Source organism: Onychostruthus taczanowskii, unplaced genomic scaffold (assembly GCF_017590055.1).
Source record: "Onychostruthus taczanowskii isolate IOZ18803 unplaced genomic scaffold, ASM1759005v1 scaffold7, whole genome shotgun sequence".
Lineage (NCBI taxonomy): Eukaryota > Metazoa > Chordata > Aves > Passeriformes > Passeridae > Onychostruthus > Onychostruthus taczanowskii.
Genome location: NW_024504786.1, coordinates 13,595,610 through 13,608,513, shown reverse-complemented (window position 1 = coordinate 13,608,513; position 12,904 = coordinate 13,595,610). Strand labels below are relative to the sequence as shown.

At 38.5% G+C, this 12,904-nt stretch overlaps 1 protein-coding gene across 1 annotated transcript in view; it reads right to left on the bottom strand.

The window, feature by feature from the left end:
- Positions 1 to 12,904, bottom strand: part of HS2ST1 (heparan sulfate 2-O-sulfotransferase 1) — a 73,783-nt gene that overhangs the window by 9,724 nt on the left and 51,155 nt on the right. The window contains exons 2-3 of the mRNA XM_041421454.1: positions 7,189 to 7,427; positions 976 to 1,061 (exon numbers count right to left, since the gene is read on the bottom strand). Coding sequence (XP_041277388.1) covers positions 976 to 1,061; positions 7,189 to 7,427 — 325 coding nt within the window. The remainder of the gene's footprint in view (positions 1 to 975; positions 1,062 to 7,188; positions 7,428 to 12,904) is intronic.

Sequence of the window (12,904 nt, the reverse complement as noted above, 5' to 3'; positions counted from 1 at the left end):
GGTCTTACTTCCCCATCTCATTCTTTGGAATAAAAACTCCAAATTAAAAATCAGTGTACATGACAAAATGAGTAATTAAAAGGAATGACTAAACAAAAGGAATTATTACATAAAAAAAGAATTTAAATAAATACTTTAATGCACAGAAACATAAAAACACTGAGTGACCATCAGCAAGAGGTAAAAGTAGTTGTTACCATTGTTTGTGCAGTCAAATGTAATGAAATCTGAAAATTCCACATTCATTTTAAATCATTTTCCACAAGCTCCAAGTGCAAGATGAAGCACTGCCTAGTAAGCATCTTAAGCAAAACTGACTTGTCAGTTCAAGGGGAGGCTTGAAGACTGAGCTACTGAGGATCACAGGTTTAGATCCAGAAGCAAAAATAAGACAAGAAAAGAAAAGTATGAAAGTGGGAATAAAGATATGATCCTGAACCTTTCAAGTCAGTGGGACGATTTTTAAGCTATTTTATTTAATTTAATTTTAGAAGTAGCAGCATTTAACTCCACAATAATTATTTCAATGTTTTTTCTAGCAAATCAAACTATTACAGACCAGAAAACTTACTTCAAAAGATAACTTTTCATATTTTGATAAAGTGTGAAGGGATACTAAGGTAGAGAAGAATTACATAACTTAAGAAGCAGGTGGTGTTACTCTTTATATGAAGCATTTTTGAGAACAGGTATGTTAAACTTCCCAAAATGGGAAGCCAATCCTAAAACAGAACTGCCAGTGTTTCAGAGAAAAGCCATGATTTTCAGCAAAACAAGCTTGGAATTTAGACAAGGAATATTAATCCCAGTATCTAAACTACATTTTATCATGCCAGAAAACCAGAGAAATCGGCGAAGATCAGCCCCAGACCGCGGCACTCGGGAAGGCCGGGCGCGGGCTCCGCAAGCTGCAGTTCCCCGGCTGCGAGCGCTAGAGGGCGCCGGCAGCCCGGCCGCAGCCCGGGCACAACGTACTTGGCGAAGTCCAGGTACGAGACGTGGCCGTGGTAAAATCCCGGCTTCATCTCCTTCCACGAAGTCACATTCTTCACAAATCGCACCTGTGAGAGTGGGCAACAAAAAGTGTTTCTGTACGGCTCATTACATTTACCCATACACGGTCTTTCCTGGCTTTTAATCTTATAATGCATTAGATTAAAAAGTCTATTTTGAGTATTATAAAGAAAAAAAAAATTGTGCTCCCTAAAATAGACTTTCCTGCAGCATACAGATGACTGATTTTAGGTCATCAGAATTTAATGATCAGAAAAAAAAAGCAGAATACAGCAATCAGAAGGACAGTCCAAGGAAACCTATCACAAAAACATCAACAAAACAAACATTTATATTTTTGTCAGTCCATTTTATTTGTAATTGGAAAGGAATGCAGAATTCTTCCGGTAGAAATGCAAGTACATATTTTATAGAATGGTCTGATCTATATTCAGTCCCTCAAATAAAAGTGTACCAGATTTACAGCATGTTCTTAGACCTGTTTTATCGGGACATAAGAAACAAATCTCATGGTTCATTTGCTCCTCCATCCCAAAATGCAATGCACAAGTAATCCAGAAATGCTATAAATGCATTCAATGTAAACCAGATCTATAGTTTGCTATTTTGGGTGGTCATCTTAAGCCTAGCATTTCAGTGCAACTTTCATGTTAAAGCATGAAGTAGCCCTTGAATGAGGGCAGATAGAGCACTTATTGGCAAACTTCACAAAAACAGGAACAGCTTTACATTTCAAAGAACAAAATAAGACACATGCCCCAAACCAGAGAGTGTGATCAAATTAAGTGGGACATGCAAATCCTGATAGAGCTTGGCTTTACCAGATGAACAGAATATTTTAACATCAAAGCATGTAACTGGAAGTTATTCCAAAACTAGTGAATTGGATAATAAAGAGAGGATGATAAATTTGCACTGCCTGAGCTGTCTGACAAAGCTATGCCATTTCTGAGGCTGTGAATTAAGTGTTTCTCTGCACATCTGCAATATCTTTTCTGTTAACCAGACGAACAGATAACCACAAAGATTCTAAGGTGAGACAAGAGAGACAAAAAAAGGAAAGTTTGAGAGCTTAAGACAATACACTAACTACCATTCTGTAAGGTCAATTGGATTTAGAGTGTCCTGAAGCATAATATTTACTATTTATTACAACCTACCAGTTGAAGATTCTAAGAGGTGAGACTGGCCTGCTGCTGTTTCTTCAATTGTGCAGAACTCATGGTCTATGATTTAAGAGGTTGGTAACCTTACTTATTTGAACACTAGCTCTTGGACTCTCAGTTAACAGAAATATATACTACTTTTTAATAACAGGCAACATTAATTTTTTTAGTGTACAAGTTTCACAGTCTGTGGCATTACAAAATTTAAAGCACGTATTGCACATTAAAATGGTGCCAAATCTAGCTGAAAAGCACTGCACAATGTTACACAATGGTGTTTTATAAACTGCATTGGCTGTCTGTCTGGTGCTGTCCAAAGCACAAACTGATAATATGGGACTTTGAATCCAGTTGTACTACCTCTACCTTTACAGCTACTGAAATAAACCACAATTCCATTCACTGTATCTTTCCAAGATTAATGACAAGATACTTTCAGTGGAGAGCATCAGCTATAAACACTTCTTTACCTGGCAAAGATATTTCCTAAATACGAAATATCAATCACCTTTCCTTCCTTCACCCACAAACCCCAAAATGTCATGGTTGGTTGATACAACTCTGCAAGTAAACCAGTTATGCAATTTAGGATGTGCAGTGCAGCCCATATAATAAAGTGTACATTTATGTTTCCATGAATGAGCTTTTTGCAATCTTGTATCATCTAGATTTCAGTTTCTAATAGACTTGTACTAAACATAAGGTAATGTTAAGTACAAAATCCCAAGTTTTTTGTTTTAGATCCCCATGCCAGCCACCTGGCATCAAACTGTGGATGTTTCAGTAACAGCTACAAAAATCCTTTATTGCCTTTGTCTTACAGTATTATTGTCTGCTATGGAAATAATTTTTATGAACATAGGATGGATAGTCTAACCTCTAACACCAGCCAAGCTAAAAGAAAGCTAGGAAGGTTTTATAACACACCTGTGACATTTACATCTGTCTTGAGATGGACCTGCAACATGCTGAGCCCCTGAGAACTTGAGTTTTTAACACCTATAACTAGCCTGCAGGCAAGAGATTATTTTTTTTTCCCTCACAACTTGCAGCATTCCAAAAGTCAGAATTGTTCCAGGTCACAGACAGCCTAATGAGTCTGGATTCACACATTTTAGGTCAGAAATGAATATTGCTCACTGCTTCATACTGTTAAATATGATCAATTTTACTTTTCTTTTCAGGGCTTAGCAGATACTGTAGCTTTCAAGAGACAGAGCAAGCTTCTCCACCTGAGCCCAATTGAATAAAATTTGAGGTGACTTTAAAAGTTCAGATAGATGTGAATGGAATTCCTGTGAAGTTGTTTCAGGGTGCTTTTATATAATCAGCTACAAAGTTGCTTCACAGCCTTCAGTAAATGGGAAATCAGCTGAGGTTCACTGAATTAAAAAGCCCATCAAAGGTACTCCAGGGGCATAAGATGTCCTGAAAGGTAAGTTAAACACGTTCAGTTTCTAGGACAGCAGGAATTTAAAACAAGTTCCAGTGAGCCAAAAGAAAGAAAAACCCCACCAGCATGCGTGGTCTGAGAAAAAGCCATGTGTGCAAACCAAAGTGATGCTGTAAGTTCTGATCACTGTCCATTAACTGCAGCCATCAGTGCCCCTTTCTCTACAGTCTGACCGCACACTCACACACACTCAATCACACTCACACATGCACGCAGCCACATGCACACACACGTGCACACGTGTGCAAGAGCATGTGTGTGATTGTGTGTACCTGATGGTGTGTGCCTGTGACTGTTCTTGTGTCTCAGTGAGTGTCTGAGTGTGCAAGTGTGTGTGTATGCGCTAGAGTGCAAGAACGTGTCTGAGTGTGCGTGAGCGCGTCTGCGCTAGCTCTGAACCAGAGGGTCTGGAATGCTGGAAACAGGCAAGCAGCACACCTTTGGCTGCATGCCATGAACAACCACAAGCAAGCTCAAGGCAAGGACAGTTGACAATCCATTTTGGGAGATGGTGAAAAGATGGAGTTCACCAGTTCAGCCACAGTACAGCCAGGATACCTGCCTTGCACTAGTAGTTCTTTCTCAGAAGGAAAAGTACAATTGGCACACATGCAGCACTTGTAGTCAGTAGACCATGTAACTCCAAAAGAAAAATTCTTAAATGTTCACAAGTACGTGACAGTACTTCTACTTCTAGCAGAGTTGCTGCAAGCTTTTCACTTGTTCCACTTCTGACAGCCACTGAAACCTGCACTAGCAGAGGAAATAAGTACCACTAAAGCCACTATGACTGTGCTGTCCTCTGAGAGACCAACTGTTTTAGAATGCACTTCGAAGCAAAATAATATATTTTCATGCTGCTCTTTTGAGAAAAAAATGAGAGAGAAACTGAAGGAGAAAAAACCCCAAGAAACAGAAACCATCAAGCTGAGGGACTGAAACACTGGATAATTGCAGCATTCATAACAGTAGAGAGAATGTTCTCTAACCCACTTTTAAAATAATGTATCAAGAACACATGCTGTAATGCAGAACAGTAATTTAATTTTAAGTGTTTTCAATGACAACTTAATTATGTAACAAAAGCAATAAAATCTGTGTGACTGGCATGCCATCCTGATAGCTGTAATACAGGCATTCTTGTATGGACTGCTGAAACACCCAAGCAACAAGTAAAATTCAACCAAACAACTACTCTGACTTAATTAAGAAAAGCACACAGGTCAGGAATGCAACATGAGCAATATGGCACTCAGTTTGCTGCAAAGAAATGGCCCAGCCTGGAGAAAGAGGGGGCAGCTCCCAGGATCCTGCTGCCAGAGATGCTGCAAAAGAAAGGAGGACTGCTGGGACAAGTTACACCTAAAGCTAAAATGGGTGTTAGGAACTCTTATTGGATTATCTCAGATCAGATACAGACTGTATTTGGAGTGGATTTTAAATATCATTTTTTTCGTACTGCATTCAAGAAGTAAAGGTTTCACATATGGGCTGAGAACTTAGAATCTGTTGCAGAATTACAGTAGTTTGGAAAAAGTACAGCAGAAAAAACTGCACAAAAGAACACTCACTAATTTACATATTTCTACCAGGCCTGAAGCAATCTTCACCTTACCTAGGGAGATTTGCTTTAACCAACAGTATCACTAACAGAACAATTTTGTCTCTATGATATGTTTATGTATGTTACTACTGGCACATATACACCTAATGCACCCAAATGAGCTATACTGGTGAAGGTGGCACATGAATATGTCATGCTAATCCAAGCCCACGCAGAGTAAACATCATCAGCTACCTCTCAGCACCCCTGCCATCCCCTGAATTATGCACTATGACTTACAATGGCAAGGTATTATCTCCATGTATTGAAGAAGAATAATTATTTCTGCATCTATGAACAGCTATGCAATATATGAAGTTCTTCATTATCAGCATCTCCCAGGTAATGGCCACCAAAAAACAGTATCAAGTGCCCAATTAAACTATATCATTTACCACCTTGGACAAGAGCATAGTATCAAATGAAGGTAGGACTGAGAGTACTGTGTACATGCTCAGCACAGACAGATTTTCATTTTTCAATACAATATTATTGGAGGGAAGATGAAGAGTTTCTATTTTATAAAACTAAGCCAGCAAAGAACAAATTTTATTTGAATTAAGTTCAAACAGAAGTAGAAATTTAAGGTAGCCTGTGTTTAATTTATACCTATTCAATGACTAGCTCTCCTATCCTGTAGGACAGACCTCAATTTCAAGAGACACCTTGACAGAAACAGAATTTGGTGGAAAGTGCAGTACTAGGTATAGCTGACTTGAGTACGATTTTTAACTAATAATTAATAAGCTTATTAAATCTTGAAAAATCACACTGCTTTATTACACAGGTCCTTAGTACTTGTTCTGTGCAGTGGACAGGACTATAGTGATGACTACCAGACTATAATCAGAGTGATTATGTTTGACAGTACCACCTCCATATGTAGGAAACAATTTTACAGAAGGAGATACTCCACAGTAACACAACTCCATTATCACAAAACAGATTCCAGTATCACCCAAGTCCATTATTTCATCTGCATGGAGACCCCTCCCTCAACCTTTCTCCCACATACAGAAGAGGAAGTGGAGGGCCTTTAGCATCTGCTTCCCCTGCCCCAGTCCAGCTGTGCTGAGCTGCTTCAGCCTGCAGACATGCACTCACAGGAGCTGGAAGGCTCAGTGCTGACATGCTGCAATGCAGAGCAGCTCCTGCCTCTGCTGCATATCAACTTAAGTGATCAGCATACAACCGGCAGTAGAGACTTCAGAAACATTTGTTTTACAGGCAGGGATGATGACAGTGACGTTTCAGATCTCTAACCTGGATTCTCTGCAAGTGCACTCATGACAGCCAAGGAAATATTAATGAAAGTAAACCAATAAACCTACTTCCTCACCCCAGCCTAATAAAAAACACGGCACTGAACCCTCATCATCTTTTTAAAATACAGTAGCCATGATCATTTCTAGTCTGGTACTACAGTGATTTTAGTGAGCATTTTAATGGATGCGAAGTGACCCGTCCTTTGCAGAGCAAGCTATTTACAAGCACTTTTTTGTATGTTTTTTATCACCTGTGAGACCTGACTAGCCCCAGTACCAAAGACACAAGTCTAGCCCTGACAGCATGGCACAGTGCCTGCACTACTCAGAGAGCAAACTGCCTAAGACTGCATTCACTGCAGATGGAGATGACAGGCAAGTTGTATTACACTGCCAAAATAGTTATAATAACAAAGGTCATTTCTACCCCAGTCTTGCCCCTTTTTAGCTTTGTTTTTGTCCAATAAACAGACATTTACCACCTCCAGTAGCCAAGCAAAAACCTCAATCTATTAAGAAATAATATTAATTCTCTACAAAGAAAATATGAAAGCATTGGATTTCATTCATATTGGAATATGTGATAAAGAAATTAAATACATCAGATCACCCAAGTTTACAATAGTAAATGTTTTTTCCTGTGCTCTTCCCTGGTTTCATAAAGACACCCCAAATTCAGCAGCTTACCTGATCTTGCAGGGACATAACAGGGTTATTTTTGGTTGTATTGATATGTAGAACATGGTACTTGTTCTTCGCACAGAGGTCATAGGCAATATTTGTGAAGGATGTGCTCGCAGTCTTGGGTACTCTGTTGTAAATAATCACCACATCATCTTCCTCATCCAGTGTCACATCTTGTCGGGGACCATCGACTGTATGACGTTGCTCTATTTCTCTGACTTCATGCCTTGCAATAGCCCTTTCTGTTAAAGAAGACAAATATAACATTTCAGTGGAAGTCTCACCAATTCTGAAGTTCAAACCTTAGAACACAATCTGGTGAAAAGCATAACTCCTGAGCAATAAAGGAAACACTAGCTGTACTATGCATTTCTGACATATCTGAACAAAACTTCATCAATAAAAATGAAGGAAAGACAGTCCAACATAAAACACAAAGCCCAGAAAACAATATCCTTAGGGAACACAGACCATACTCTGTGACTCACGCTGATGTCATTGTCTTCAGAGTCATCATTTCTAAAGGAAAGTCTGTAACGCACTATGAAAATGGTGACATCCCAGAAATATCACACATGATTTCTACAATACCCCTAGTTAAAAATTATCATGGAAGAAGATTTTATTAATTTGAAGTTTGACAAGAATAGAAGTAAGAGGCGCTTACAAAACAGGTAACAGACTCAGGTTTTTTTCTGTTTCAGACAGGTATGTACTTTAGGACAATCTGTAATACAGATGTCAAAGCACTTTTTCTCATTCATGTATGGTGATACTGCCTTTAATAATGTTCAAAGAAATCTGAATTTATCAACAGTGGAAGCTGAAGTTGATATCACAAGAGTAACCTGTAATTCTCTGTATTATGGTCTTTTACAGGTTATACAGATCTTTATGGATGACATACTTTTAACAGCAGCAGCAGCTCTTGACCTTTACTTCCCTTGACTCTTTAGCCCAGCCTCTTCTATTCTCTTTCACCAAATCTCTTTAATTATAACATAAAATCACTTCTAAAGCAGAATCATCAAGCTGTGAATAGCCTACCGTGTAATTCCACGTAAATTGTCTTAAACCACAAACTTCCATCTGTCTGAAATGCTTCAAAGCTTAAACTCACTCACTCTCTCATATGCTCATATCTCACACCCCATAACTAAGCTACATCAGTAGGAAAATGTTTGTAGGAAATGCTTATTGAGTGTATCTCAATTTTCCACATGACATCTGTTGCTCCCCACTACATCAGTCACAGTTTTTGCTCCTTCCTTTCTCATTTGCTACCTCTCCCATCAATGCTGGCAAACGTCCTATTTTGGAAAGAGATGAGGCAACAGACTCAGGTTTCATCTCTGAAGATGGCTACAGAAGCATGGGGCTGGCGACTCTCCCCTTCCCGCCAGTAACAGATTAGAGAAAGCATTCGATAGGGAACACAGTTAACCATGTGGCTGCCCAAGGCTACATGGATAGTGAATACACCTAGAGAAGCTGAAATGAAACAAATTTGATTGGTATTTTCTACACCAGAGTAGTAGATCTAAGCTAGTTTTAATCATAGCTGCACAGAACCCCAGGGCTGATGACGCTTATGTGGAAGAGAGAAACATTTGTGAGAAAGAGACATGATTTGCAAGAGGATTGATGAGAAGCATTCTCTAATGATGTATTTTAAACCTTGATGATTCAAGAATTAGTGTGATAAGGGCACTTTAAAGACCATGCATAAGGTATAAAAGCTGCATGATTGGATGCAATTAGCAGAAAGGCCATTGCATACAACCACCTTCAGCTTCCCATTGCAAGGGGGAAAGCAAGAACTCAAGTAAGGAGCAGAACCTTCACAAGCCATACAGACAGTCCTATCATAAAAAAAAAAGGAGGCTTTAAATTTCAAACTAAAACAAAAACTGATCTTTAAGATGAAGCACTGAAATCACTTTTTTGAAATAACTGCAATAGCTAAAAAATAGAATCTGAAATGAAGGATATAAACTGCTGAAGTGCAAGAGGAAGCGCCTGGAAGTGTCTAACCTGGTCAGCCATCCTGGGGGCCTATTTCATTCCAGTCTATGAGTAATACAGTAATGAAAATTGCAAATTTCATAAAAGTGCACATTTTTTCCCAATCACAAACAGTTGGCAGTTTTTCATGTGAAGTCAGGAAGGTTTTCTGCTACTTACTGAAAAGTCAGTTTAACTCTTAAAATGATGCATATATATATATATATATTTTTTATTTATAGAATTAGTTAATTTATTATTTGGAATGGGGAAGAGGTCCAGTAATGGTGAGATACAACTGAGAATAGTCTTTCAGATAGCTATGTTTCAGAAGTTAGAGAATTTGAGGAGTTAATGGGCATTTGATTAACTACTTCATTTGTTCTTCTATAAAACTTAAATAATCTTGGAAGCAGAAGCCCTGTGATGGCTGAAAAATGAACAATACTTATATGTGTTTAGAAATATGGTAGAAAATGCAATGCTTTAAAGACATTTTACATGTGGAAGACAGGGATGTGTATTTACTAAATGTATCGTATTTATCAAAACATCTCCTTAGATGACAGCCCTGCAAATACAACTTTGATTACAAGAACCTGTCTACATAAGGTTGGACTGGTTTCACTGAAAACAATTTTAAAAAATTCTAAAAATCAGGATGGGTGATTTCTTTCCTCTCAGAGATTCAGTGGATGATATGTCCTACAGTCTCATTGCTTTCACTGCATTCTATTTAAACTTTGCGTTGTAGGAAAAACACTTATGCAAAATTCTGAAGAGCCAAATGCTTAAACAGGGTTAAGATCATACACTCTAAATTTCACACTACATAACTACACCCATTTTAAAAGATATGTGGCATTTAAGTAAGTGATACCTTTGAGTACAAGACAGGTTTTCATAAAACTATAATACAGGATAATTTTAAGGCATAAAATATTCTGTCTCACACTTTTTACTGCTTGTTGAAATTCCCCATAGTACACAATATAATTGCTATACCCTTGGGATAAACTCTGTTCTGTCACCTGCAGCTGTCCTGCACGCAAACTTTCACCAACTGCAAGGACAGTTTGCACACAGGTGCCACCAATATGATCAGTGTAATAACAATTGCTGAACTGATTGTTTACCAGCAGATGAATTACTTGCAGAAAATCCTTAGTTGGCTGAAGTAGCTGCTTTGTAAACAGTAGAACAAGTTTATTTTCTCACCCATTTGTCTACATGTTCTTCTAAACCCACCTTCACCCTGTTTCTGTAACTCAGCCTCTTGGCATGACTTACATTTCTTGAGCCATCCTCTTGTAGCAATAAACCACAAAATATCATGGCTAGCAACAAATTGGTTTGCCAGTCACATGCTACCAGAAAATAACATACAATGGGCAAGTTATATCTTCTCCTTCAGTAGAAAGACTAATAGCAACATTTCCTCCATATGCCATCACTTCAAGGTCACTGCCCTTTCAAGTCAAAGCAGTTTCTCAACGAGCTCAAAAGTTAGTAACAACAAACACTTGGAGAGAAATGAACAGGCCAAAAATCCAAACCAATAAAATCACCTGTGAAAATGCAATAGACCCATAGACACTTCTAAAAATGTTTGAAAACCCAGCTGAATCATATTTACATAACTACAGAAACAAATTACCCAAATGAACAATATTTAAATAATTATAGAAACAAATGACTAGGATCATAAGCAGTTATTAGTCTACATTCCTTGCACATTCAAACAGATAAATGTCTTAGGTAAAACAAGCTTATTAGCATTTACTTCAAATCCAAGAATTAACTGCATAACTGCATACAAAATCTTCCCAAAGAAAACTGTGTCATGGATTCTAAAAACTTAAAGATTAACAAAACCAAACATTTCAAATTCCTCACATTTTTCACAGAAGCATAAGAACCTCCTGGGATTTCTGAACAAAGAAATCTATCAAAATCAGAAATTCTTCTTTACCCTCTAACTTAGCAGTTACCATTATTGATGAAAGACACATTTAGAGCCTTGATGGCTGTCAAAATTAAGTTCAAGTAACTGGAAGAATAATTCAGAGCATATGGCTCCACTTTCCCAGACTATGCTCTTTGTCCTCTACATCCATTTTCCTTCTGTATGTATCTACAGACATTATTTAGGCTCTCTCTTCTATCTGCCTTATGTGCCTGCCATGCTTTGTTGTGAAAGCGCCCACCCAGATGAGGAAAGACTCAGTCTTAAAATAAATTTTAGCTCAGCAGCCTTCAAGTGTTGCCCAACAGAAGAAATAGATATGGATTCAAACTTCAATCACACTGGCTTGAAGTGAAGGAACTGGACAGCTAGCCTTGACAGCACCGCCCCTGAGCAAACTGTTGCTGTATACTTACACTACTGGACACCACAGTAAACAATAAGCAGGCTTCTTGGAGTTGGGAGCGACAGGGAAGCCAGCTGCCTTCGTGTCTCAGCCTCCTTTCCACTGTGCTCCCAGGCCGATTAGGCAAGCAGCTGGTAGCCTAAGGCATGGAGCAGCTCTCAAGCTGTCTCCCTGCCCAAAAGCTTCCTTAAAAGCAGGATTGGCCTAAATACTGAACCGGAGCAGGACTGCAAACCTGCTCACTCTGGACTCCATTCTCCTCTGATGAAGAATGAAAATTGAATAACAGCTTAAAACCGAGTCATAAATCTGTAGCAAAGCTGATGTTTGGAATAATTTTCAACACCCACCACATACACACAGCCTTCATCCATCACAGAAATGTGGTCTCCTCTGGGAGCTGCTTAGCAGCACACAACTTACAAACCACAGTGCAGCTGTATGTAGATAGCAATACTTCAGGCATGGAGAGAAGAAGAGAAAGAATCAATGGCACTATGACAAGTTATGGCCATGGAGGACTTGTGTCACTATACCAAATGAAATCTGAAGGAAAAATATAGATTTTATTAATAAAAAGTGCCTAAAGGTTAAATTTGTGCAAGGCATCAGTATTAACATACCAACTTTTTCAAAGACCTTTATAAATAACAACTCTATTATGCTCTAGTTTTAAGTCCTACTAAGAGAAGAACCACCATGTGTTCTCTAGAAACTTCATGCATTAAAGACCAACAAGTATTTTGGGGCAAAAATAATGAAAGAGATTTCTAAGAAACAAAACTGCAATTTAATGTAATTTTTTTCAGTCATGCAGCAAGAACACTGGTACCAAGCAGCAGCCCACCACCCTTAGAGGGTAGATGGTCCTATTGCATTCCCAGCCCCTCACACCCACTACCAGCAGCCACTTCACAGCTTCAGCAATGCTGGCTAACAACGACACCACTCAGGGAATGACACTTGTAGGATGCACTGCTGCTGCCTTATGGAGTAGCCATAACTTATTCTATTTAAGAGAATAACTTGGACCTTTTGCTTTCCTCTTTTCTTAGATATCTGTGTAGTTCAGAACAACTTTACTAATTAAAAACATCTTAACCCTTAAGGTATTTTATTTATTTGCACTTTAGACAAAAAATACTGTTGGTCTCATTTGCAAGTCTAGCTGTCTTAATCAGCCTACGAAATACCTGCTAAACCCTTTAATTTAACATTTACCTTTTAAAAAGTCTTCAAATTCAGGACAGGCTTAGCACATATGTGCTCTGAACCCAGTTCTGACCTATAGGAAGTGAAGATCACATGCAAAGGACAAACCAGGATGGAAACATAGTACAATG